Source organism: Ostrea edulis, chromosome 1 (genome assembly GCF_947568905.1).
Source record: "Ostrea edulis chromosome 1, xbOstEdul1.1, whole genome shotgun sequence".
Classification (NCBI taxonomy): domain Eukaryota; kingdom Metazoa; phylum Mollusca; class Bivalvia; order Ostreida; family Ostreidae; genus Ostrea; species Ostrea edulis.
In genome coordinates, this window is record NC_079164.1 from 89,462,352 (window position 1) to 89,489,870 (window position 27,519).

Sequence of the window (27,519 nt, forward strand, 5' to 3'; positions counted from 1 at the left end):
ATACATGTACAATTTAATGAAAGACATTTAATGAAGCTGAATACATGTATTGTACCTTCACATAAATACTAAATAAAATATACATGTTGATAATTTGCATTTAACATTTAAAGTGTACCTACAGATGACAACATAAACAAGTCGTATGTGTAGAGTTATGGTCATTGATGATAAAACACTGCACTGCTTCCAGCAATACAATATATGTAGTGACTTGGTAGATTACACATAACAAGTTTGTCAAATTCACAACACCAAGAATACAATAATAGGTCTGCGCATTATGTCATTCGACAAGCAAGTTTACAACAGTCTTTAGTTGTGAAGTATGGTGTCAATAGCTTGCTGTATTCCTTGGTAAACATCCATTGCTCTGGCCTTCAGCGATAACTGAAAAGATAAAGAAAAATAAAAACATCACAAATGAAAGCAAGAACAGGACAAACGGACTTGAAATTCTAAGTTCCAAAGGGGCATAACTCTCAGAAAAATTGTTGAATCAAAATTTCCTGGGAATATGGACATCTACACAGTGTGTCCTTGTTAACAACGAAGTTTCAATAAATTCTGTTGAGCAGTTTCAGAGGAGTTGTGCTGACAAGAAAGGGACTGACTGATTAACGGGTAAAGAACATTATACCATACGCAACTCGTTGCATGGGGTATAATAAGTCATGTTTGACAGAAGTCTGTATACAAATCTATCAAATTAATATATTGATAAAACAGGACGTTACTAAGCTAGTTTTTGTGAATACTTTGATATCAGTACTGAAACAGTGTTTCACCTGTGATAATCAAATGCCTTTATTTACTTTGAAGACACTTACCATAAAATTGGGGTTATTCGGTTGTATCTTTAATTCTGCTAATACCCAGATTCCATTTGTTAATTTGAGAGATTGGTACAACATATCTTGTCCTTCAACATTTCGTTTGGCTATGGTAAACACATTGTTGTTCTTTAATTTCTGTGATATAGTATCTAAAAGAAAGTTGAGATCTTCATTCAAAAAATTTTCATCTTCAAACAAAAAAGTAAGAATTCTCACAGATGAACATACATTATTGTACTACTGTCATGTCAATCACATGCAATCTTGACAAATGTCAATGATTTAATGATTAAATATGATTTCGTAACAAACATCCCCATCAAAACATTTTGACACAGGTTCAGATTTAAATGCAAGAGGTCAATGGGTCACAGTCCTCAACTGTCTAGTTGCATTCTCCTACATCAAAACATTAAATCTAAATGATGCCCCTATATGCGCCCCCTGGTGAGAATAAGTTTCAATCTACATACATACAGAAGTTTGCATATTGTTATTTTTCATCATTTCTCAAGAATTTACCTATATATTCTTATGTAAAAATATGAACATGAATCCTGCTGTGGACAAACTTGAATCTACACTACATGAGGATGTTTACAAATCAATTTATCAAGGTAATGTACCCTTGTAGTTCTTGAGAACATTTTGAAAAGTAATTTGAAGATTTCTTTGTAAAGCATTAAACCCTTGCACTGACTTCAGGGGTTATGATGCGGACAACTTTAAATTTACAATGTAGTACATGTATGAGCATGCTTGCTTATTAATTTGAAATATTGTACTTGTCAGAGAAGATTTAAAACATTTTACCCTATATATTCCTATGTAAAATTTTGAGCCTCTTGTGTCCCTGGCTAGGCCGTGGTAGGAACAAAGTTGATTTTTTAATTTGACAAAATTGTACCTTTGTGATTACTGAAGATTTTCCTTGTATATAATGTAAAACTTCAAACCCCTATCCTGACCTCAAAGATCACAGTTTGAAATAACCTGAATCTTCATTACAAACAGAATATTCCTTGCAATTTACAACATTTCTAGCTCAGTGGTTTCTAAGTGAAAGATTGTTTAAACATTCACACCCCTATTTCACTATTTCTTCCTCATCTCCCTGTGGAATAGGACATGATGCATCATTTGAAATTTTAATCCGCTTTTTCCAAGAATATGTTTTGTTGCAAGTTTGGTAGAAATTTTTAAATAATAAGAAGACCATGTGAAAAGTTGAACAGACAGATGGACGGTGGACAAACTTTGAATAGAAAAGTTCACTTCAGCTTTCAGAATAAAAATCCTGTACATGTACCTGCATTATGCTGTATGTTAGAAATCTCATATTGGACTTCATTTTGGGCTGGAATGTCTTTCCATGTAGCTAAAAATACACGTTTTTCCATTTCTCCATCTTCCGTAAACAATACATGCATAGGTACTAGACAGCTGAAGTAAAACACATCAATGTTGTTCTTAATTGCCACCTACAAGAAAAATATATCTGCATCATTGTTATGCATGTTCAAGAGAATCAAAGTCCTGACAAAATGCAATACTTTAGTATATAGGTACTACTACCCAGCTTAGCATACAAATTCTACCTTAAAACAGTAGGAGTTCGGAGACAATGTTCATATACCCTAAATAAATTTCACCAAAATTGAAAAAGTTTAACATCCTGTTACTCATGGAAAATTTCAAGAAATGAATATCCTGTTAATATACACCACCCCAGAATACATACTGATATCCCGTTTAATATAACAGTTAAAGTTTGAAAACTGAAGATAATCACACAAACCATGTACCCTGAGTGTAGAGTTTCACCAAAGAAGAGTTGTCAGAAGACAACATAACTTGCCAGGAAGCTTAACTCTTCTTCACCTATCCCCTTTGATTCCGAAGATATAACCAAGGTTAAAGTTTTTGAAAAGTAGGTCAAATTCCAATGTCACTAGGTCTAACATCTTAGTACCAACTGAAAACCCTGGTCATAAGGAATTTATATGGGAAACATCAAAGCCCTATCCCCCTTTGTTCAAAGATATAGCAAAGGTTAAAAGTTTTTTCCATAAATCTGATGCTAATGCCAGGGTCATGACAATAGTTGTTCTGAAGAGCAAAAAATTTAATTATAGTGAAGAAAAACCTACAGGTCAAAAGAAGTTGGATATACAATTTGATATCTCTCAAGAAGAGTGGAATGCAATCAATAAAAATGTTTTTACTATTACAAAGGATACAAAATTACAGTGGCTACAATATCGTATAAATCATAAAATTTTAATCACAAATTTATTTTTCTTCAAAATGAAGAAAATAGACAACGATTTATGTTCGTTTTGTGCAGAAGAAAAGGAATCAATGGAGCATGTTTTGTATGACTGTGAAAATGTTTTATTTTTCAAGAATGTGCAGTCATGGTTTAGGGATTTTTTTTCAGTAAATATTGTTGATGATAAAAAAAACCTTTTTGCTGGGTAGCTCAGAAAATGAAATGACCAATTTTTGATTAATTATTATTTAAAGTACTTTGTGTATTGTTGCAAATGTAGAGGCAATTCGCCTTTGTTAAATAACTTTGTTACCACTTGGACAAATGTGTACAAAGTAGAAAGGCAGTTAGCATGCAAAAATGATTATGTAGATGTTTTTGAGAAAAAATTATAAAGTTCAAAATCCAGTCATAAGTGAAAAATTTTAAGGAATCTAAATCATAATACACACAACCATAGTATACATGTACTAACAATGATGGAGGAGATATCCAGACAAACCATGTACCCTTTGTGGGGGCAAATAGACAGAGTGAAGCAATATGCCCCAGCTTTAGCCGCTGGAGCGTAAAGAAATGGACAAAGAAATTAAATGAATATTCATTAGAAATGGTACCTGAATTTACTGAACCATACAAATTACAAATGTACCTGTAGATTTGTGAGTGGGTCCATACGTTGTACTGCTCCCAATGTGTTAAGCTGTAATGAGTAACTAGTGCTCTGGTTAGGGAGTAATGCTGAGGGAATGTTTATCGGGGCTGCAGGTGTCAGACCAAAACTGTAAAAGTTCAACATTGTTTCAAGTCATCAACCCACATCTATGGACCCGATTTATCATCAAAATCATCCCACATACCCTATATAATATCTTGTTTTATAATGTCTCTTTACCTATTTTTATTAAACTGTATAGCAATTCCTGTCATAGGCTGCATGGCTTTGTTTGCGAATGTCAGCTCCATTATTATATTTCCCTGCTTTCTGTTAAAGGTTCCAGTCACTTCCATGCCTTTACCTTTGGAGGCAGGTAACCACACCTACAGTACACACAATTTATAAGAGTCAGTATGGTACATAGTGATGGGAATCGGTGAGAATTTCATAATCGATGATTGGTTTACTGTAACTAACTAATTATCGATTATAATCGGACATTGAGAAATTCTATAATAATTAAAGTAATTTAACTACTGAAAAAGTGTAAGTAAATATTTTCTATGTTTATATTTGTTGTTTCTATAGCTGAGAGAGTGTAAGTGAATATTTTCTGTGTGTATTTGTTATTCTTTTAATTACATATATATAAAAGTCACCAAAAACGGATATCGTTTGCTTCAGTTATATCCCCAAATATCAAAGTTACAGTTCATTAACTGACGATGATCCGGCTTGATTAAAATATAATTAACGTTCAGCAAAGCAAAATAAGGAAAAAAATCATTTCATTAAAATAAAAATAAAACAGATCTATTGTCACCAACTCAAAACATGATATGTACGTGTAGAGTAACAGTGGCCTTTGAAAGTGGTTTTTATCTGCGTAATTCACACATGGCTTTACTAGTATCAAGATTCTCTTTGATTAATGGTACTTCGTTTATATGTCTGAATCAAAGTATGTCTATCTTAGTATCTGACCATGCGAACATGCTTTATTCCCCGTGAATGGATACTTTCGCTTTCGTGTGCGCTGCCATTACGATAAACAACTTTTAGGTTGCTAGATAGGTCACAGCAGGAATATTCTTCAAAAACTAGTTGTTGAGAAAATAAAATCTAAAAACCGATTAATTGGACTAAAATTTTCATAATCGAGAGCTTAGAATTTGCCAACAATTGACTGATTTTCATTTATAATCGATGATTAGAACACCACTAATGGTACATGTATGGTCTGGTGCCCAATGAAATGTTGCCTAATGAATACCAAATTCATCACATGAACTTTCTATCTTAACATCATCAGAGGCCCATGGGCCTGAACAGTCACCTCATTTGAGAAGAAACATACCAACATATGACGATGGACATACAAAGGTCACAATGGGTTACCCAAGTATGACCTAAAAAGAGTATCGCAAACGGTACAACATACACCAGTTAGACCTTCAGTGCAATATCTGTATCCATGACAAGAAAAAACTCCAGAAAACCATTTTACCAACTTTTAGCCCTAAATTAGGACATGGTGCACCAATCAAGTTGAAATGTGAACTAATAATGTATTTCTATGAGAGGAAGGTTCTAACAAAATTTCAGGGCAATACCTGTATTCAAAACAAACAAAAATCTGGGATAAGAAAACAAGGTTTTTTCTGGTAAGTGATACTATGACCTTGACCGTAATAGGCATCCTCCACTTGACATAGGTGTATGTGTACCAAGTTTGACAGTCCTAGCCCTGACAGTTTGGTAAATATCCTGCCTACAAGTTTTTTCTACGAAGTGATACTATGACCTTCATCTTTGAACTTGAACAAATGGCGGTCAATTGATACATTTGATAACTTGTCTTCGACGGGCATATAAAAATGGATTTCTTTTACATGTGCAAAACGGTATGTTTCAATCACACTGAGAAAAGTTTGCAGATAGCTCACCTCTTGTGGAGGAACATAGGATTGTATAGCTGGCATACCAAATATATCACCCAGTCCTCCTAATGAATCCCCGGCAGGGGCGGGTCCACCGAGCTGAAACATACACAAGGAGCATCTAAATCTCTCCTGTATTTGATAAACAATCAATTCTGCAGACAATAAAAATAATCCTTAAAGGTTAAAGATACATGTGAATATATATTAACGATCTTTACATCCAGTAAGCTAAAATGTTGTAATACATACTCAAACCATATAATTGTATACTTTCATTGTTATGACTATAAATTTCAAATCCTGTGCAAGGTCCTATGAAGCTAAGCATTGTGGCTGTTTTACTATATGTGCAGATAAATCGCAGTAACTCTTGCCGTCTATACTGACCAGAGAATCCAAGCCTTCACTCAGGAGATCCATGCTTCCTCCACCCTGTACAGGAGTTTGTGATGTGGGCTGTGGGGGATACATTTGCTGCTGCTGCATGGAGGGTCCTCCAAGGTCCATGTCGAGGAGGTCCCCGATGAGGGAGTCCACACCCGGTATGACCGTAGCCTGAGGTCCTGCCGGGGCCTCTGCCTCCTGTGTGGTCACTTGCTCCTCCCCAACATTTCCTCTGCAGAAGAGCACATATTCTTTTTAACAAGGATGATTTGAAAAAAATTAAATGCAATTAAATTTCAAATGCCATTCATCAAAGTGCTTCAAGTATGTAATACATTTATTGCAATGAAACAAGGTTGGTTTTTACACAAAAATTTGTAATATGATATCTTCAAACTCTGCTTTTCAGGTTACTATCTTCATAGTTTCACATTTGTAATTGTTATACAATGTCCACGAGAATTTACTTACGACTGTGATCTGGGTGGCAGGATTTTCCGTAGAGATGATTTGCTGCCCTCCACAAAAGCATTTGGAGGCTTATGATACACAGAGGCTAGACTGGATATATTACAGATTAACTCGTCCAGTAATGTGGGCTCAATGAGATCAGTTTCCTCAGAGATGAGCGGCTTCTCGGCCAGGACGACCTCTTTAGCAGCTGCCGGGTCAGTGGACAGAAGTCTCCAGTAGATGTAGCCTCGATCGCGGAGGTCAGGATTGTCACTATCCTGTGTGATACATAAAACGGAAATAAATTCATTATCTATGTTGATTAAATTGACTAAAACAAGAATTCAACTCTTCTACCAGTCAGTTTCTGAGACTACATTGTAAATGAATAAAGGATCTTAATTACTGATTCATACATGTGAACCTTACCTGTAATACCTCAACAAGTTAATGTTAACCTGTGTGACTAGACTTGGCACTAGTTGTACAAGTTACTGTGTGACTGGACTCGGCACTAGTTGTACAAGTTACTGTGTGACCAGACTTGACACTAGTTGTACAAGTTACTGTATGACCAGACTCGACACTAGTTGTACAAGTTACTGTGTGACCAGACTCGACACTAGTTGTACAAGTTACTGTGTGACCAGACTCAACACTAGTTGTACAAGTTACTGTATGACCAGACCCAACACTAGTTGTACAAGTTGCTGTATGACCAGACTCAACACTAGTAGTAGAAGTTACTGTGTGACAAGACTCGGCACTAGTTGTACAAGTTACTGTGTGACCAGATTCGGCACTAGTTGTACAAGTTACTGTGTGACCAAACTCTACACTAGTTGTACAAGTTACTGTGTGACCAGACTCAACACTAGTTGTACAAGTTACTGTGTGACCAGATTCGGCACTAGTTGTACAAGTTACTGTGTGACCAAACTCTACACTAGTTGTACAAGTTACTGTGTGACCAGACTCAACACTAGTTGTACAAGTTACTGTGATTACTGATGTTAGCCTGTCTAATCAGACTCGACACTGTTGTATAGGTCTTATCAATACTGATACTAACCTGTGTGGCCAGACTTAACACTTGTTGTACAAGTTCCTGTGTGTCTGTTGGTCTTTTTAAAAACAATTTCACTATGGCTGTGAGCAGCTGAAGTTGCACCTGTAGAAAATATCAAACCAATTAAAGAACATTTCATTAAAGTAATAGCTTGCTTTGTCTTAATGAATTGATATACATATACACTGTCCCCAATAATCAGTTAAAGTTCCAGTATAGCCTCGTGAGTTTAATTCTACAAAGACAAGTCCGTGTATCACTGTTACATTGAGACATTAGCTGAATAACTACCCAGGTGATGCTTCTCCGTTTCTTTTCTTACGTAAAATGAGCCATTTTTGGTAGGTAATAAAACATTGACATGATATTTTTTACAGGATAAACAAAATACATTGCAAGTCTTGAAATATATGCTGTAAGTATCTTTGGGCTCAAAAAGTGTTTCCTTATCCTTGTCCAAGACATATACTGCATACAGGGTCAATTTTGCTCTCATTCATTTTCACTCACTTTGTCCTCATACTAAGTGGGCGATTTTAAAACTGAGCGAACTTACATGTAAATTCCTTCATACTTTAAAGTAGCAAGAAACATCTTTGGACAAATTTAAATCCGGAAAAGTGCATGAATTAATATAATGAGGCAAAAATTCCTCTGTATACATATTTTACATATACTGTATCATAATATATACAGTGGAACCCCGTTATTACGTTTTCCATTTTGTCACGATAAAATAACATAATACCGGGGGCAATGTAATAAACGTTCCAAGTTAAATCCGTTAAAATATCATTTGGAAATTGTATATCGTCCGTTGGTACTCCGTGAAGGGGTGTGTGAATATATCTTTACTGTTTCTTTGTTTAAAAGACTATGATACTTTGTTTTATTTACATCTTATCTTTAATGTCCATAATTCTTCATGTTCTTATCCCTTTTCTTTATTTCGGTGTAGGATACATAAGGATGTTTTGATAAACGTTGCTTTTTCTGCATTCGTTTGGACCGCCATTTTGTTCAACTTTAAAACAATGCGTTCATGTAAATTTCTCTCAATAACTCGTTCCGGTTCGTATTCAACATTCGTATTAAAAAATAACAAAACATCGTTTTTATTAAGTTCTCTAATTACACAATACAATAAAAAAAATCCTACCCAAAAAACAACAAAACTATAGACACAAAACGTACATGATACCCAACACTTGCACACTTCTCACCAACGATAAACATGCACGGAGAACAATTTAAGCGCAATCCACATAAAAAAAATATAATGATGCACGAAGATTTCATTTATAATGCTAAATGATGGCACTAAAATCACGTGCGCATCAAGGGATTTTAAAATATTCACTGAGGTAAATGCCATGCATAAATCGGCTGATAGATTGGTGTATGTATGGACGAGATTTACGAACACCCAAGCTGCATGTCCAAACAATGAACAATTTTTTTAATTGAACACCTTTAGTCACATATGTCCAAGCAGTTACCCATGCGGTTGTAACATTGCTACGATAAATCTTGTCTTTCTTGTTTGGTACCAAAGCTTTCCGTGAATAGAGTTTTAATAGCGAAGGTAATCACACTATGATAAACACGCAGGTGGTTGAGAAATTATTTCTTTGATTATCAAAATATGAAAAATGAAGTAAATTTCATAGAGTACAATGTTTATCACTGGCTTCTATACGGGGTATTCACCTGTATTGATGTCACTAGATCTATCGAAGCGTGATCAGTCAAGCGTCTCTAATCCCCAAACAGACCAGGAAATTTACGTGGTGACTGCCTCAGGCAGTCAAGGTGTGAATGGCTTATTATTTTGAGAATCACTATTGAATAATTAGGGGTTTATTACGTTTTTGTCGGAATTTTTACAACGTAATACCGAGTCTCGGTATTTTATGACAACGTAATAACGAGGTCTATTTTATATAGGTTTGTTAAGAAATGGTTTTGTGCTTTGAAATTTGAAAACGTAATATGCGGACTAACGTAATAAAGGAATAACGTAATAACGGGGTTCCACTGTACATGTATATGTACAGATTAAAACTTTGATTAATCAAGTTTTAATCTGATAATGGATTTTCTGACATTTCACCTGAGTATTTTCATCCTGGAATCCTTCAAGGAAACTTTCCAAGAGTTCATCTGCGTTGTCTATTCTCTCTGCATATTCACCAATGATCCAAATCATGGAAGCTCTGTATGAAAATATAGCGACAATTTTCACCTGTGCAATCAAATCACGATCTGCTGATGAAATATACTTTAAAACATTTTTTCTGAAAAAAAGATTGCATGGTTTTATGAAATATATGTTTTTGAGCTTTAACTTACCTTGCTTCAGGTTCATCCAATGTGTCCAGATTTTCACAAAGTGTGGCAATTATGCTTTCATACTTGTTGGGATATTTTCTGAAGATGTCCTGTAAAGGTACAGCAATCATATTAATGATCAATTTTTCATTTTCATAAATTGCAAACATGAATATTAATATACAAGTTCTTCAATGCTTATTTCATTCAAATTTTGGATGGATGTGTAGGGGCAACACAATGCCTCTGCCTAATGGCCATATACATGTAACTCTGCTAAAAGTTATCCAACTGACGCATGCATACATGTGTATTACTTGACATGCACATTTTCATAATATACCTAAATCCCAAATTTCAATTCAATAAGTCGATCCATGTATGACTGCGATAATGAGTGATACTGTGAACTGTTTGAAGTTTTACAAATCACTTACATCCTACAGTATCTTGTTTCTACAACATAATTGGGGTATATTGCCAGGTCTGTTTTAAAGCTAGTATGTTTTGATTGTTCCTGGTTGTGGCAAGTAAAAATGTAAAATCAATATAAGGTTGTACATGTATATATGAACACTACTGTAGCAAAGACAGGGGGGGGGGGGGGATCTTTGGACTAATCAAAAATTGACCCTATTATATACAGTGTGGTTAGGAGATCTGAATCACTGAGCTAGTCAGACTAATATACAAAATATGGTAATATTACAACAATATAAATTCTAAACCTATTTCTGAAATCTTACAAGAACTCTTCATACTGAGGAGATAAAAAAATAATTTCAGAATAAAAATGACACAAATATTGGGAATGACCTTAATTAACTCTGCACCAGTTCAGCCCAAGGATTTTATTTTTAAAGTCATTTTAATAAGCCATGCACCAAAATTGCAATGACTGTAGCTCAGATTAATCCCTGTGATAGCCATTTTAACATCAGTACCTTAATGACCACAATGGCCTCCTGTACAACATAGTTAACCTTGGTCTGTATAAGGTCCAACAGTGTGCTGACACACCTCTCAGCAGCAGGCTCCACCTTGATGGCACAACGACCAATGGCTCGCACCGACTTCCTTACAAAGTCAACGTCCACTTCCGTAGCATACCTACATGTACATGTATTACATAATTCAAAATTCACCATTCCTCTTTGTACATAGTGTTATCCAATAATTTTAATTTTGTCTGCATGTCCTAATCTGAACTGTTCATTTTCATACTGTACTTCCTCATTAAATTAGACCTGTCCTTATGGGACTAATACATACCCCCTATGGGGCCCAGTCATATCAGGAAATATTTGAAATGTTGTATAGTTGAAGATCAGGGAGACATGATTTCTAACATACATGTATTCATGTTGACCTAAATACAAGTTTTTAGGATACACTATCAATAATCAGAGTGTAATTAAGAATGTACCAATTTTCAAGAAAATCCATGCACTAGTCAATCAGAAAGTCTCCAAACAAAATCATGCCCACAAACAGATGGACAGACAGACACATATGATGATTCCATTATACCCCCCATAAACTTAATCAGTAGTCTGTGAGAGAACATGTTACAAAATATGAAGCCAAATGACAAAGTCCATAAAGTTTTTAAAAATGCCTGTAAAAGAGAGAGAACTTGTCCATTCATGATAAAAAAATATCAGGTGCACATCTTTATATGGGGAAGGATTAGCAAAATTCATGAGCTAGTCTAAATACAGACGAACATGCTGATTCCAATATAACTCCCCAAAACTTTGTTTGTATGGGGTATAATAATTAAAGCAAGTACACGAACAGTTCATGTTTTTCTTTTCCCTTTTGTGAGCATAGGAAACACAAAAGAATTTAAAACTTTCAACAAATATTCCCCAGTTACATAAACAGTTCAATAATATCTTGTGGCTACTCACTCCTTGAGTTCAGCCAGGACCTGTGCTATGTTGGCCTGGGAGGTCAGTCTGATCATGATGTCCAGTTTCTCCAGCTTCACATAAATGGGGTCATTGTACTTAACAAAGAAAACCTTCATCTCATTCTTCAGGATCTCTTGTCGTTTCTGGACAACCAGGTTGATGTTCCTGAGGGCCACATACTGGATTTCTGGTTCAGCAGACAGCAGAGTGACCAGTGGAGGGGACAGTTTTTTGACTAGGGTAGAGATGTAATCAGAGTTGACCTCTAACATCTCCATAAACTTCATGATGACCTTGACAGCTGACAGTACAACAGCTGCGTTAGCATGGGCTAGTCTGGGTGTCACTCGCTCACAGACACTGAAATCAACATCTTCATAAATATATACATGTATTAGGTTTTATACATTGGCACAATCATCACCATCAATTTTTAGTTTTCTTCCTAATTCAAACAACTAATTAATGAAGAAAAATTCACACATTTGTCCTATTCTAACAGTATTCAATTAAAATGTACAATTAAAATTTGGCCTGTCTTTGCAATTTTTCAATGAACCTGATTGAATAAAGTATATAACAGTATATCTTGAACCTTTGAGCCTCCTTATCATCTTTTGGTGTGTAGTTTGAAATGGCATCCAGAATAAAAACTTGTCCCCATCTAATGAAAAATAAAACATAATAAATAGTTTGTGTTTAATACACACATGTTTCAGGACATCAGTCTTTGACTTGAGAAAAAGACCTACTCTGTGCATTCGTTAAGTGCTGTCAGCAGTTTGTTGATGGTGCTGGAATTCATTTCAAGCACCTGCTGAGCTGTGGGTGAGGAATCCAGGATTTCTGATATAGCTGCTACTGCATTAGCAACCACCTAAAAATCAATTCAATACATGAACAATTACTATAGCCCCCCTCCCATCAACCCACACCCCCAAAAAGTTCCTGCATGTGCTGCAATTTCTTAAACATATACACATATAAAGGTACATGATTACAAAATACGGATCTACAAATAAATAAATCTGGGTGAAAATGATTACCACAGTGCTGAACTGAAACTTGGAAATTGGGTCAAAATGATCTTATTAAATATAGTACAACTATTTTAACAACTGGGAATATTTTGAAAGAAATGAAAGTAAAATGTAAAGCGCTTATGAACTGCATCTGTTTGAAAAATCCTTAATAACACTACCATTGGGTTGGAATCAGACAGCATGTCTCGTAGTTGATCCAGAAATCCCTGGTCCTCCACCAGCTGGGCGTTGATATCATGTAGTTTGGCTACACACACAGCAGCAGTCTTCCTGACATAGGGGTCCTCGTCTTTCAGACAGTTTCTCAGAGGCTGACACAGATAGTCAATAATCTTGTCCACTCGGATACAACCCATGGTCCGAACAGCCAGTGCTCGAATCAGTGGATTTGAATCCTCACAATCCTACAGAAAATAAAGATGCATACAATTTTCTCCATAAATCTGAATTTGTGGAGTAAAATAATGAGAGCTGCTTTTGTAGGAATCTAATTTTTAAACAGCAACTTGTCGAGAACTGTGAATTTTACATCTCCAGGTATTTATGTATGACATGGATGAAACCACACAAGTTCTTGAATTTTACATATTTTGATCATCAGTTGATAAGAATCATTTCAACCCATGATTAAAAAACACATAGTAAAAAGTTCAACCTCTATGCTTACCTTGACAAAAGTATTGACTGCCATAATGGCCATGTCTGGCTGACTTTTGGCGTAATTCATTAAGTACAAATACACCAGCTTTTTCAATTCCAAGTTGTCAGTCTGGATGCAGTTCAACACATCGGGGAAAAGGGCACTATCCACAGAAATAAATAATAATGAAGAGTATAATATTTCAAATCCATGGAGAAGAAACCACCACTATTTCAGTTAAACATAATTCTTATCATTTCATGGTAGAACAAAATATATCATGCAAAATGGAACCAAGGTTTCAACATTTTCAATAATTTCTCTTTTCTAGTAAATAATACACAAAATGGCCATGGCTAATACATTTATTTTTTTAGTTCTTGAAAATATTCAGCATTTGTGCTGCTAGTAGTGTGCCCCTGTTAAGCCAATGCTCCATTTAATTTGGCATTATCAGAGAATAATAGATGAAAATTTGGCATGATCATTAACAAAATATTACAGTAGTAAATCAAAAAACAAACAATCATCATGGTAAGTGTGTATTTTCAAACACTGTACAGTTGGTTGGTAATCATTTACCCATTTACCTGACATCTTTTCCTACTGTCATGCTTGCAATCACTTTTTTGACAGCCTCCTTCTTCTTCTCCTTTTTATCACTTTGTAATTCTGTCTTCAGTTCAAATACTTCACCTAAAACATTAAGTTTCAAAACCTTTCATACCCAGATCATATCAACAGAAGCTAAGCAAAGACAAAGGAATACCATTTTGATTCAGCCAAGAGCAGATTGATGTAGGTTTTTGAGATACTTGTTTGATACATGTATCTTATAGTAAGAGTTATAATCTGAATTTGATATCAAGAGAATTCAACCTCACTAAAAGAGACAAAGTGTCATCCACAAATATTTGAAATGAATGCACATTGTAAATATTAGATATAAAAAAAAAATAAAAATTAAAAGCAATATCAGAAAATTCCTTTAATAATTTATAATATATATAGTATTCAAATGTTTTTAATCATTATGCAAGATATCCTGGCTTTTCAATATACATATTTTTTTAGGTGCACATGTACACAAAAAGACAACTTTCTAATTCATCACCCTAGAGTTATGTTTGTGATGTATCTCTAATGTATTATATTTTTTATGAGGTTAATTACCTTTTTTGGTGGTGGTAAAGTACTTTGAGTCAGTCATTTTGACTGCAATTATTCAATATCCCCTGAAATAGAAATGTTTATATACTAGACAGTCAGATATGAACACTATCAAGCAGAAATATTGTAGTCAATATTAAATCACTCTTGAATCTAAGAACATCCATGTAGTACATGAAACAACAGATAGGGCTTGGATATTGAGCACCTTGATGGTGCCACCAATTCCTTTTTTTCTCCCGACACTTGCCAGTGACTCAAAGTGACAATGTGTATGGAATTGCGTGGACTTCTGTATGTTAATGTGCTCTGTAATAGTAACTATGAATGCTTTTATTTTTAATAGTGGTTCAGTATTTATTAGATAAAATTATAAGACACAGATTTTTATTTTACTTGGGAGAGTAAGGTAGAAAAAACAACAGAGATTGATGTTCAAAATATATACAACTGAACTTAACTTCATCGGAAGCCTCCTCCCAGTTCAAATATATGAATTAAACAGGTTGGGAACACTTCCCCTGTAGCGAGATATTCTCGCTAAAACGCGATTATCCCTCTCTAGCAAGAGCAAATATATCCAGTACAACCGAGAAAAACACTCATGGAGTACATCTCCCCTTGTTTCACGTGAAAAGAAGAAAAAGTGCTAAAATGTCTGATACTTCTGCAAAAATATTAATCAAAACAAAAACACTCATGATGTGTATTGGATTTCAGACTGCTTCCCTCTTATGCAGCAACTTTGATATGCAATTTCTTGACTATGTTGTCAATTTCAAAGAAACAATTCGCATCATGTTGAGTGTGTGTTGCACTTATTCAGCTTTGCATGGGATTTGGCACTATTTTCAATAAAGACGCCAAACACCTGTTTATGGTAATGTTTATTTCTTGCTAAAGAGGGACAATCGCGTTTTAACAAGAATATCTCGCTAAAGGGAAAGTGATCCCAACCTGTTAAAATGCATATGTAGTTGATTGGTTTATTGTGTGTTTGTGTTCGGGCAACAATATTTCGATCATCACTAGTACCATTGGGTTTAATCTGAACTCACGTACAATATGTCTCTGGTAGTGTCAGTTAAATGCATATAAGTGGGAGGTTTTTCTTTTAAATAGATAAAAGATGGCATGGGGTCAGAACTAGGGAAGGGATATTTTATAATGTCCAATAACAAAACGTCAAAGAACGAGAAAATTCGGAAGTGGGCGGATTCAGGCCTACATATATGTCTAAAGGTCTATCAAATTTTACACGATGATGAGTAGATACTTAAATATGTTTTAAAGAACATATCATACAGTCCTATATATTTGACACACCTTGTAAAATTAGACAGAAGAATTGATTTGGACAAAACACCGGCTAGCAAACGTAAACCGGAAGTTTACGTATTACTGTGAAAAAACAACATATTATCATGAAAATCTTCAGAATTTCCTTTACAATTTCCTCTCAGTTTATATATATGAATTCCTTTAAAAATATTAGTGTCTTAAAATTTTAATAGATACAGCACAAATCCCGATGATTACAGATATATTTGTAGCAAAAATAACCTACCTTACAGATTACAAATGCCAACCTTCACCTTTCTACCGGAAGTAAAGAAGCTGAGAAGTGTGCAGACAAAACAGAAACTGAGAAAGTTACAAGTACGACAAACCTTCGAAATAATGGCGGAAAACGCTGCCCACTTAACTTCAGCAACCTCAGCTTCTGTTCCATCAATATTTGAAGTTCTTTCACAAGATAGTTTAATGGGAAGTGTGAGACCAGCATTAAAACACGCTGTGAAGGTATAGAAACTATAAAGGGAGATAATGCAATTATTATCAGCTTGATTTAACTTGGATTCTAAATCGAACAGGTTGGGAACACTTCCCCATTAGCAAGACATTCTCGCTAAAACGCGATTATCCCTCTTTAGCAAGAAATAAACATTGCCATAAACAGGTGTTTTGGCGTCTTTATTGAAAATAATGGCAAATCCCATGCAACGCAGAATAAGTGCGACACACACTCAACATGAAGTGAATTGTTTCTATGAAATTGACAACGTAGTCAAGAAATTTCATATCAAAGTTGCTGCATAAGAGAGAAGTAGTCTGGAATTCAATACACAGCGTGAGTGTTTTTGTTTCGATTAATATATTTGCGGAAGCATCACACATTTTAGCACTTTTTCTTCTTTTCACGTGAAACACGAAGATATGTATTCCACTGGTGTTTTTCTCGGTTGTACGGGATATATTTACTCTCGCTAGAGAGGGATAATCGCGTTTTAGCGAGAATATCTCGCTATAGGGGAAGTGTTCCCAACCTGTCAAAGGCACAGGGTTTTGACACAATCTAAGCCAACTGGTTATATATAGTTAGCTGCAATAATGTAGCCCTCTCTGATTTTTTTATTTATTTTTTTTTTTTTAGGGAGAGGGCTACAACTCCTTAGGATCTCCGTAATGGTGCAAATGCGGGAGTGATTCACTCCCGCAACATTTGCGCTCATTCTAAACATTTCCTGACTTTCTTTACGTAAATAAAATGATATTCTATGTTTCTTAGTCAATATATAAATTTACAACCTGCAACTTAAGATTTGTGAGGCTCTATTTTGCCATTTTCAACAATTTCGATAAATTCCAATTTCTCGATTCATATTTGTGCGCCATGTTTGATGTACTGAAGTATAAACTTCCGATTGTCAAATCATTTGCATATGCCGTATAAGGTAGTATTTACATCAATGGACAAGTATGGAGGCGAAAGCTATTTCGTCGGTATTGAAAAGGTTTGAATTTAATATCAAGTTAAAAACCGAACAGCAGAGTGTAAATTCTTTCTGCAACAATATGATTTTCCTTTCTTTGTCGAAGTGGCTCGAGTAACTACATTTTCGCGCTGATTGTCAATGTTTAGGTTTTTCATTAGATCCACCTACGAGATCTCGCGATAACAAGCATGGCGGAACAGACGAAGAATTTTGCATGCTGTACATTGTATTTAATGAAAAACACCTTTATTAGACATGCCCGAGCACAAAGTTGGTACTCCTTTTGGTGTAAACAACATTTGGGACTAATACACAGAGTTTATTATCGGTTATTCATAAAATTATTTTGCACCATTACGGAGATGCTATGGAATTGTAGCCCTATCCCGAAAACGTCAGAATTTAAAAAAATTGGATAGGGCTACATTATTGCAGCTAATATATAGTATATACACTCTACATACTATGTATACCAGTTTGCTTAGATTGTGTCAAAACCCTGTGGTCTAAGGCATAAACTTTTCTGTAGTGTATGTCAGGTTTGTTTGTTTTTTAAATATGAATTGGATTTGTGTGTGTGTTTGATTAGCCTACAGGGCCGGGTTCATTGATAACATTAGTTGCTACGATGAAATTTTAGCCAGTGCCAAACAAATCTAGCAACAACAACAAAAGCAATTTTCAAGAATAAGGCCTAAATCAATTATTACATTAATCAGTTAATTATTACTCAAGAAATCATTTGAATTAAAATGATTTAAATACATATGTTATTGTTTTCCCAATTTCACTTTTTCTTAAAGAAGTGATCCTTTCTAAGGTCATACTAAGGACATACTTCTGAATAAATAAAAATAAATATTTATTCGGTATATACATACATAAATACCAAGGATAACCCATGAAAGCTCGAAAGCTTATTTCCAATGGGGTCCTTTGATGCATGGATGTTTGCGCTAGGGGGTCATTTATGTGGGAGGAAACTGGAGTACCCGGAAGAAACCCACGTGTCTGAGCGGGCGACCGCCATACCTTCTCACATACAACCACTGTCGATCATGGGGATCAAACTCAGGTCGCAGCGGTGAGAAGCAAGAGGGCTACCTGGACACCCTCATTATTCAAATCATTTTTATACACCCCCACCCCCACGCATGAATGAAGTGGGGGGGGGGGTATTTTGGATTAATCACCATGTCAGTCTGTCCGTCCATCTTTCTGTAGGCATGATTTTGTCCAAGCATGTTCTAAGAAATTAGTGCATGGATTTTTCTGAAAATTTGCACTCTCATTACTCACCATATGAAGATGTGCACCTGGTATTTTCATAGTGATTGGACAATTTTTCTTCAAGTTATAGGCTTTTTTTCTACTTGTGGACTTCAGTCATTTTTTAAACGAAAAAGGGTATATTTAAAAATTTCTTGTAGAAATTTGATTTAACATTGTAAATACATTGTTCTTAGACTGAAGTTATGCATTTCTTATTTTAAATTAGAATATTGAAAGTATTTGAAAGTTATGATAATTTCTATTTTGTTTAAATTACCATATCACAACCAAAGATTGGGATTGCAGCTAACTTTGTATTCAAACACATCCTTGTGTTGTTTTGTATATAAAGATTTTGATGGATCATGTCATAGTGCTTTCCCTTCCATCTGTGCATGTTTCCGTCCATCTGTTAGCTTTTGTAATATGTCTGGGTCACATCTTTCACGCTGTGAGGCCTAGGACTATCAAACCTAGTGGTTATAGCTGATACATCTTCAGGGAAAGTTAAATTGTGTCATAACCCAAAAAGAGATATCTCTGGCCTCCATTTCAAATTTTATGGCTATACATACTCAAATTGTGTCCGGATCATACCATGTACAGTGTAAGACCCTGGACCATCAAACTGTCAGTGATGCTTCTTTTGGTTTTGTGTGGGGGTGGGGTGGGGTTGTGACCCAGAAGTAGATTAACCGCATTTTAGAACTAGTTCTAATTGTAACGGGGACCGTTACAGATGTTCCCCAAACCTCCCCCAATTAAAAAGTGATGTCCTTGTGAATCTATAGGAAAAAATCATTTTATTTTAGCCTTTAATTACATGTAGTACGTTCAATATGGTCATTTCAGTACCAAGAAATGAAAGAAAGCGTTGCACGTGCATACACGCGCACGCGTGTATGATTCCGAATTTTTGTTGATGTCGTTCAACAGGCATTTGTATCATATACCCACAGTATGAATTTCATAACGTTTCCACCAAATATAAGGAAGTTATAGCGATTTTAAAATCGTCCAATCAGAAATCAGCACACGTGCATGCACGTGCTGAGCAGTAATTCTAACCACAGCAATTTGTAAGGAGTACCAAGATACATCTAAACCCCTAATATGAATAGAATTTGATGAAAAACAAAAACGTTATCGTCCTTTAAAAATTGAACATTTAAAAACCGTTGCACGCGCATGCGCGTGTGCGTTGGCATTTTTTGTTACACCAACATATAGATACACATATTGTCTACATATGCTGTGAATATCATCTCATTCGCTTCATAAATAAGAGAGTTACAAACGTTTTAGCATTATCCAATCAAAATGAAGTGCATGCGCGTGCAAATTGGTAATTTTGACCATGTAAATCAGTTAAGGGTCTCAATATCTACCTATGATATGAATTTCAAGCCATTTCAATGAACAACAAAAAAGTTAGACTGATTCCAAAGTTAGCGTACAAATTTTGTAATGCGCGTGCACGCGCATGCGTGCGCGTGCTGGCAAAATAACTATTATTTTTCATATGTACAAATGATATACTATCATCCTATTTAGGTTTTATATCGCTTCCTTCAATATTCTGATTTTCCATTTTTTGTACCAAAATTGCAATGCACGTGCGCGCGCGTGCATGCACGTGCAAACAAAATGACTATCACTATGCACATCTACAAACGCTATACTATCATCCTGGAAAGTTTCATATCGATCCCTTTTGTAGTTTCTGAGAACACTACCGGACAAAAAAGTACCGGAGAAAAAGAATAATAATAATAATAATAACTAGACACTCATTACTAGTAATGAGTAGGTCTTCCGTTAGACCACTTCCGGTAAAGAACTTTCTATTCCTACGAAAACCATTTAAATGTATCAGAAAATGTGCCTTAACAATGAATGAGAAATGTATTTTCGAATTTTTTACTCCTTTCTCGTAACTTGCGGTGACGACCGGAAGTACTATTGAGATGCGTTTTCCTATAAATGACAGCGACTCTTTACTGTCTATATTCCCTGAAAATTTAACGTCTCTATCTGAAAGAGTTCTCAACAAAAAGAAGTAGACTAAAGAAAGAAAAAGTAGTAGGTTACTACCGACCGGAAGTCAATTTTGAAAAACAAAATTATCGAAACTTTTGAAGTTGATACTTTTATTAAGACATGTGAAAATCATATGAAAGATGAGGACAAAGAGACGAAAAGTAAAAGGGTATTTTATCAAGAAACCGGAAGTAGTCGTTTTGACTACCGACAGAGTCAATATTCTTTTGACATTTTGAAAGAGAGTTAATAAACTAGTATAGGTTTCAATTTAAAGGAAAAAGTTTGAAATTTGCGATTCTTTCCATCACTTCCGGTGACGACAGGAAGTGACGGTCGACATGTTCAACCCCCTACTGCACGCTTACAAACGGAGATTAATCATCCCTAAATATTTGATGAACCTATATTTTACCTTTACCAAGAAAAATGCTGGACAAAATTCCTTTTGAGGAACAGAAAATCGGCCATATTTTCCTACCGGAAGTGAATTTTGTAAAAACAAAAATAATTATAGCAAGGTCATTTCATCAGACATTATTCCTAAAAATATCAAGAAAATATATCAAGACTCGAAGAAATCCGAAAATCGACATTTTTTCGAATACTTCCGGTATAGACCGGTAGTGACGGACGAAAAAATTGAATGTATGTGTGCAATGGACTAATGTTATTTGATCAACTCTACAAGTTTCAAGCGTCTATCCATATTCATTATTGAGAAACTGAAAAAACAAGGTTTGAATATGTCCACCCTATATCTCACGACCGGAAGTGAATTTTTTCAAAAATATTGAAATTACTCTAGACATTTATAGTGTCTATAACATATGTAAAATTCAAATCATTAACTTGTTTTATGACCGAGATTTATTGCACTGAAAAATGAGAGAATGAATAGTCTTTCTTTGATATAACCGGAAGTTGGAGTTTCAATTTCCGGTGGGATCAACATTTTTTTGAGAATTAGAACCAGACCTAGTAAACCGATATAGGTTTCAGTTTGAAAGAAAAAAGTTTGAAATATATGATTCATTTAATCACTTCCGGTGACGACCGGAAGTGAGGGCCGACATTCTTAACCCCCTACTGCACGCCTACAAAGTGAGATCTATTAACTCTGAAAATTTGGTGACTCTATCTTTTACCGTTTCTGAGAAAAACGCTGGACAACGAAAACAGCTAATAAGCCGTATTTGCCGACCGGAAGTAAATTTTACAAAAATATTTGACGTTACTCTAGACATTTATAGTGACTATTATATATTTAAAACTCAAGTCATTAACTAGTTTCATGACCGAGATTTATGGCAATGAAAAATGAGAGAATGAATAGGCTTTCTTTGATAAAACCGGAAGTTGAAGATTCAACTTCCGGTGGGGTCAACATTTTTTGAGAATTAGAACGAGATATAGTAAACCGAATTAGGTTTCAATTTGAAAGAAAAAAGTTTGAAATTCATGTTTCCTTTAATCACTTCTGGTGACGACCGGAAGTGACGGCCGACATTCTTAACCACTTACTGCACGCCTACAAAGTGAGATCTATTAACTCTGAAAATTTGGTGACTCTATCTTTTACCGTTTCTGAGAAAAACGCTGGACAAAATATCTTGTAAAAAGACGAAAATTGGACATATCTTGCGACCGGAAGTGAATTTTGAAAAAATGAAAAAAATGCCTCGAGCTACCATCGTTGTCTATAACCTGTGAAAGTTTCAGGAAAATCCATCCAACGGTCTAGGAGACGAAAGGGAAAAAAAAAATAATAATAATAATAATAAACAGTAGAATCACTAGAAGGTCTTCCGTTGGAAACGGAAGACCTTAATAATAAGAAACAGAGTAAAAACAATATGTTCCCAAACTTTGTTTGGGGAACATAATTAAATGGCTATGCACATTGTGAAATCATGTATCTGTCTCATCACACTGTGAGGCCTAAATCCATCATATCTGGTCTAGTTGCAAATGACAGTGTCACAGCTTTGCAAACGTGTATATAATAATTCAATATGTGGTTCCAGATTGGTGTATCATGCACCATAGTTATGTTGGGTTTTTTTTAAAACTTGGAACTGAAAAAAGTGGAATGCAAATCTTAAAAATTCAAAATATTCATTGATAAAGTTTGCTAGCATATAAAGTAACACAGTCACTGAAGTCTTTTTTGGGGTTGTATTTAGCAGGTATTCCCACTGTTTAAAATTTACAAATTCCAATTCTTATTGTTGTGATGGGATATTTTATAGATTCTATCTGAAAGTCGACCTGACAAGTTTGGCATGCTGTTGAGATGGTATGATGAAATATACACAGGACTGGATTTCATTCTTCAAAACTACTATCTTCATAAGTACAGTATGCATGTGTTTATAACAGATCAAACAAAGTCTTGAGAAGTTTCTATTTATCAACTGTCATTTCAAAAGTAACCTAACTACAGTAAGTAGTTACAGTTTAGAAATTTCGAAAGACATGGATATTATAGTCAAGATATGCATTAATTTGAGTCCAAATATTTAGCATCATGTAAGCAAGAATTGTTCCACTGCTTTAGAGATCACACAATTTTTAAAATCTGTTTAACTTTGTATTACAGCAGTATTGTAATTTCATGTAGGTGCATCTTTTGCCGAAAACTTTTATGGCCTAAAGAGGTTTGTAAGTGGAGGAGCACAGTCCAAAAACTTGCCAAGAAGAGCCCATTGGAAATCATTATTGTGTTTGGTAAGTGTGCATTGTTGAGAAGAGCCCATTGGAAATCATTATATTGTTTGGTAAGTGCTGCATTGTTGAGAAGAGCCCATTGGAAATCATTATTGTGTTTGGTAAGTGCTGCATTGTTGAGAAGAGCCCATTGGAAATCATTATTGTGTTTGGTAAGTGTGCATTGTTGAGAAGAGCCCATTGGAAATCATTGTGTTTGGTAAGTGTGCATTGTTGAAACAACTGCTCCCAAGGAAACATGCTAAATAAGGGTGCTGTCCTTGTGAACAATTGAAATAATTGGGTTTTTCAGCCAATCACAATGTAAGGAAATTTTGTCATTTTATAAAGAAAAGTACTATGCAATCTGTTATGTTGCTTTATCTGGCAAAAATTTGTGGAACCATACAATGGAGACTAGTTTTAACAAGTTCTACTGGCAATCTGTGTAGTGTACATGAAAGTTAGATATTTGTACGAATTTGAGTGGTCAGGACACAGAGCAGGCCAAGTGAAGGGGCCTCAAATTTACCATGTTGACCTTATTTATCATTATTACGTATTCATTTAAAATTGACAACACCATGTTGATGTCCAGTCAAAATAGTGGGAAATTAAGTATTTACAATTTCATTACTGACTAGCATGCAAGACATTCAGTTTTTCAAACAACACTTGAGAGCAATGCATGTAAATTGTATAATGATAGAAATTAATTTACAATAGGATTGTAGAGTTTTTCTCTGCATGTTCAAAATGAATGGTGAGGTGTTGATGTTAGTAAGATATGGCTGGAAGGATTAATGTCAGCACATCAATGTGCATAATATTCCTGTATATTCTGGTAAATTTTTGGAACTGTGTCTTGTCTACACCACACAGTTCTATTTTGCTCCTTTCATGTAATGGATATTTAAAGTTTTTGAACCAATATTTAAGAAATTATCCAAAATTATTTCACAGCTGTTGATCGAGAATATCTGAAAACAGTTTCACTTATAATCTCCGAGTCTAAAGTCCATAACAACAAGTTCTGATTGTGATAAGGTCATTAGAAACTGTACACAACAATGGTTGGCCTTGGTTGTTATAGGGTACTCTGATTGGAAGTATTGACCTTAGAAAGATTATTGTTTTCCAATTAGCCAATAAATTAAAAAAAAATCTTGATAAGAGAATACATGTAATAAATTCATTTACTGTAAACTGTTTTGATAATGCCATGTTCATTAATTGAGTGTTTTTAATTTAGTTTTAAAACTTTTACATTTAATTTTGTCGAAATGATTTGTGTAAACAGGTTGTTCTTCCATACCTGAAACAGAAGTTAGATCAATGGTTTGAGGAGGCAAGACATGATTCTAACACGGGCCAGTTACCAAAGGTCAGAGCAGTATGAAAAATAAAGATTGCTGTCAAAGAGGTTTTATGAAACTTAGTTGAAGTATAAGGAATGGATGGATTGTCGTGTTCCTCAGAATGTTTTCTTGTGTAAGGGGACAGTACTATTGGGTGAATGTAAAGATCATGTGGCAATGTTAATCTGAGACCATCACCTTTTCTTAACTTTTTCAATGAGTGCTTGCATTTCTAAAAACAATCCATGACTGTTATATAAGTGCCATATTGATGTCTGTTTTCATGTTTTTATTGTAGAATCAAATGCTGAAGCAGTTATATAAGGTTATTGTAGCTGTTTACCCATACATTCACATGAGCTGGGAGGGCAGCATGCTGATGTATCAGATAGCATACATGTTTGGTAAAACCTCCTGGCACTCTCCTCTTCTTCACCTGTCAGGAACCAGGCTTTCTCATGCAGAGGAGGAGGAGGATGAAGAATCGGACAGACTATCTTTTTCTGACCAGTGGGCATCTTCAAGGTCAGTATTTTGGCATTTGGCTATATCTTTTATTCAGTGTACACATTTTTACAGGTTTATTATCAACAGCTTGGTAGTATGAAATAGATTTATAAGAGATAGGATAAAAACGTAACAGCTTGGTAGCATGAAATAGATATATAAGAGATAGGATAAAAACGTAACAGCTTGGTAGCATGAAATAGATTTATAAGAGATAGGATAAAAACGTAACAGCTTGGTAGCATGAAATAGATTTATAAGAGATAGGATAAAAACGTAACAGCTTGGTAGCATGAAATAGATATATGAGATAGGATAGAAACGTTAAAATAATGGATGGTATATGACTAATCCACAGAATACATGTTAAGTTCCTGTTCAGCATTTGCTTTAAATTTGTATCAGAGCAGATTTAGAAATTATCAAGATTTATTGATTTAACATGTAAATCAGCGTAGTCAATATATTAGGATTTCATAAACTACATGTATAACTTTGATAGAGTTATTCCCCTTTGTACATTTTATGCATTATTTTAGTGTGCCTGGAAAGCTAAATCTGGCCATAAGAAAAGTCCTTGGTGTAACAGCTGTCACCCTGTCCACAGGATTGTCTGTGGGTGTGTTTTTCCTGCAGTTTCTGGAGTGGTGGTATTCCAGTGAAAACAATACACCGTCTCTGATGGCCCTGCCTATACCTGATCCTCCAAAGGTACCTCAAACAGAGAATCAATTAAAAAGTGTGCTGACTCTTTGCATAAATAAGTTGCAGATGTGAAGGATCAAAATATGCTTTTCTTTTCGTATGAGTCAGTCTGATTGCTTGTCTGAAGTTCTCTGCATGTGTTACATTTTCCTTAAATTGGCTTACAACTTGAGTTGAGAAAGGAAAGACATTTCAATTTCTTGGCCAAAGCAGTGTTAAAGACTTCAGCTGAATTTGTAGAAAAAGCACTGAAATTGTTGTTATAAAACATATATTTAAATGTATTTGTAGGCGGACAGAGATTTAATTAAAACTTCACATGATGTTTGTCCATTGTGTCTGAAAACTCGCACAAACCATACAGTACTTTCAACATCTGGGTAAGCCTTTCTTGATCATTGTAAGATTTCATAAAATATTCACAGATTTAATTAAATGCTGTAGATCTGTGGAAATAAATCCTAAGTATCAATTTAAAGAATATTTTTATGGTGAATTTTTTTTCTGTATACAGGTTTGTGTTCTGTTATCCCTGTATCTATGATTACATCAAACAGCACCAGTGTTGTCCAGTCACCAGCTATCCATCCAGACAGCAGAACCTAATCAAACTGTACCCTCCAGATTCCTGAACTAGATCCGTGTGTGAAATCCATGTCTATTTGGCTGTGATAGATCTCAAGAAGGGTCAAGAGTTGAGATAGATGGAGTAATTGACTTGTGTGAATGTTGGACATGTATAATTTGCATCTAATCTTGCAGACGGTGATATGCTTTATACATGCACTGAACTTTACACTTCTGCTATCATAACTAGTTTATTTGTACTCAGAAATCAACGCTAGTATCCAATTTCAGATCAAATTAATTAACAGGTATCTGCAAATTAAAGGCGTTGCTCAGCTTGATAAAATGTTGAATGTAGTTGACTTTCCTATTTATCATAATATTTTCAGTGAATTTTTCAGTGATATAAATCATTACATATAATAGGAAGATAAAAGTTTTCTTGTGTCTGAAAAAGATTTTATTAATTTATTATTACATCCAGTGATTAATGTAAAAGTGATGTGATCACTGAGAACGGCTAGTATGTTTGAGTGGTAAATGATTTCAGTATGTTGAGAGGTAAATGATTTCAGTATGTTGAGTGGTAAATGATTTCAGCGTGTAACTGTTGAGTGGTAAATGATTTCAGTGTGTTGAGAGGTAAATGATTTCAGTGTGTTGAGTGGTAAATGGTTTCAGTGTGTTGAGTGGTAAATGGTTTCAGTGTGTTGAGTGGTAAATGATTTCAGTGTGTTGATTTTTACTCAGTTTTTGCAATCATGAGTTGTTGATATTGAGGAAGATTTGCTACTAAAGGTATGTATATTATGTTTTCAGGTTTATTAAGTTTTATATACAGTGAGTATGAATTAAATCCTGAAAATATA

General features: G+C 34.9%; 2 protein-coding genes across 2 annotated transcripts; one reads left to right on the forward strand and one right to left on the reverse strand.

Moving 5' to 3' along the window:
* LOC125675435 (AP-1 complex subunit beta-1-like) lies at positions 1 to 16,329 on the reverse strand. Its single transcript, XM_056165138.1, has 20 exons — positions 16,283 to 16,329; positions 14,719 to 14,780; positions 14,136 to 14,241; positions 13,573 to 13,708; positions 13,064 to 13,309; positions 12,615 to 12,739; positions 12,458 to 12,526; positions 11,860 to 12,222; positions 10,891 to 11,056; positions 9,968 to 10,056; positions 9,729 to 9,831; positions 7,619 to 7,717; positions 6,565 to 6,824; positions 6,097 to 6,325; positions 5,713 to 5,805; positions 4,004 to 4,149; positions 3,761 to 3,890; positions 2,146 to 2,317; positions 831 to 985; positions 1 to 390 (listed from the first exon to the last, which is right to left on the reverse strand). Exons 2-20 carry the CDS (start codon positions 14,753 to 14,755, stop codon positions 316 to 318), a joined length of 2,799 nt encoding a protein of 932 aa, XP_056021113.1. The 5' UTR covers positions 14,756 to 14,780; positions 16,283 to 16,329; the 3' UTR covers positions 1 to 315.
* Positions 16,188 to 27,519, forward strand: LOC125675439 (peroxisome assembly protein 12-like). Its single transcript, XM_048913093.2, has 8 exons — positions 16,188 to 16,518; positions 23,057 to 23,165; positions 23,428 to 23,534; positions 24,814 to 24,897; positions 25,170 to 25,396; positions 25,918 to 26,089; positions 26,375 to 26,463; positions 26,598 to 27,519. The coding sequence occupies exons 1-8, from the start codon at positions 16,297 to 16,299 to the stop codon at positions 26,713 to 26,715; spliced, it is 1,128 nt and encodes a 375-aa protein (XP_048769050.2). The 5' UTR covers positions 16,188 to 16,296; the 3' UTR covers positions 26,716 to 27,519.

Coding starts and splice junctions, on each gene's coding strand:
- LOC125675439 (XM_048913093.2), top strand. CDS start 16,297: ATGCCAACCTTCACCTTTCTACCGGAAGTAAAGAAGCTGAGAAGTGTG. Junction 25,397..25,917: donor GACCAGTGGGCATCTTCAAG/GTCAGTATTTTG, acceptor GCATTATTTTAG/TGTGCCTGGAAAGCTAAATC. Junction 26,090..26,374: donor CTATACCTGATCCTCCAAAG/GTACCTCAAACA, acceptor ATGTATTTGTAG/GCGGACAGAGATTTAATTAA.
- LOC125675435 (XM_056165138.1), bottom strand. CDS start 14,755: ATGACTGACTCAAAGTACTTTACCACCACCAAAAAAG. Junction 4,150..5,712: donor CCTATGTTCCTCCACAAGAG/GTGAGCTATCTG, acceptor TGTGTACTGTAG/GTGTGGTTACCTGCCTCCAA. Junction 391..830: donor CGAATAACCCCAATTTTATG/GTAAGTGTCTTC, acceptor TTATCTTTTCAG/TTATCGCTGAAGGCCAGAGC.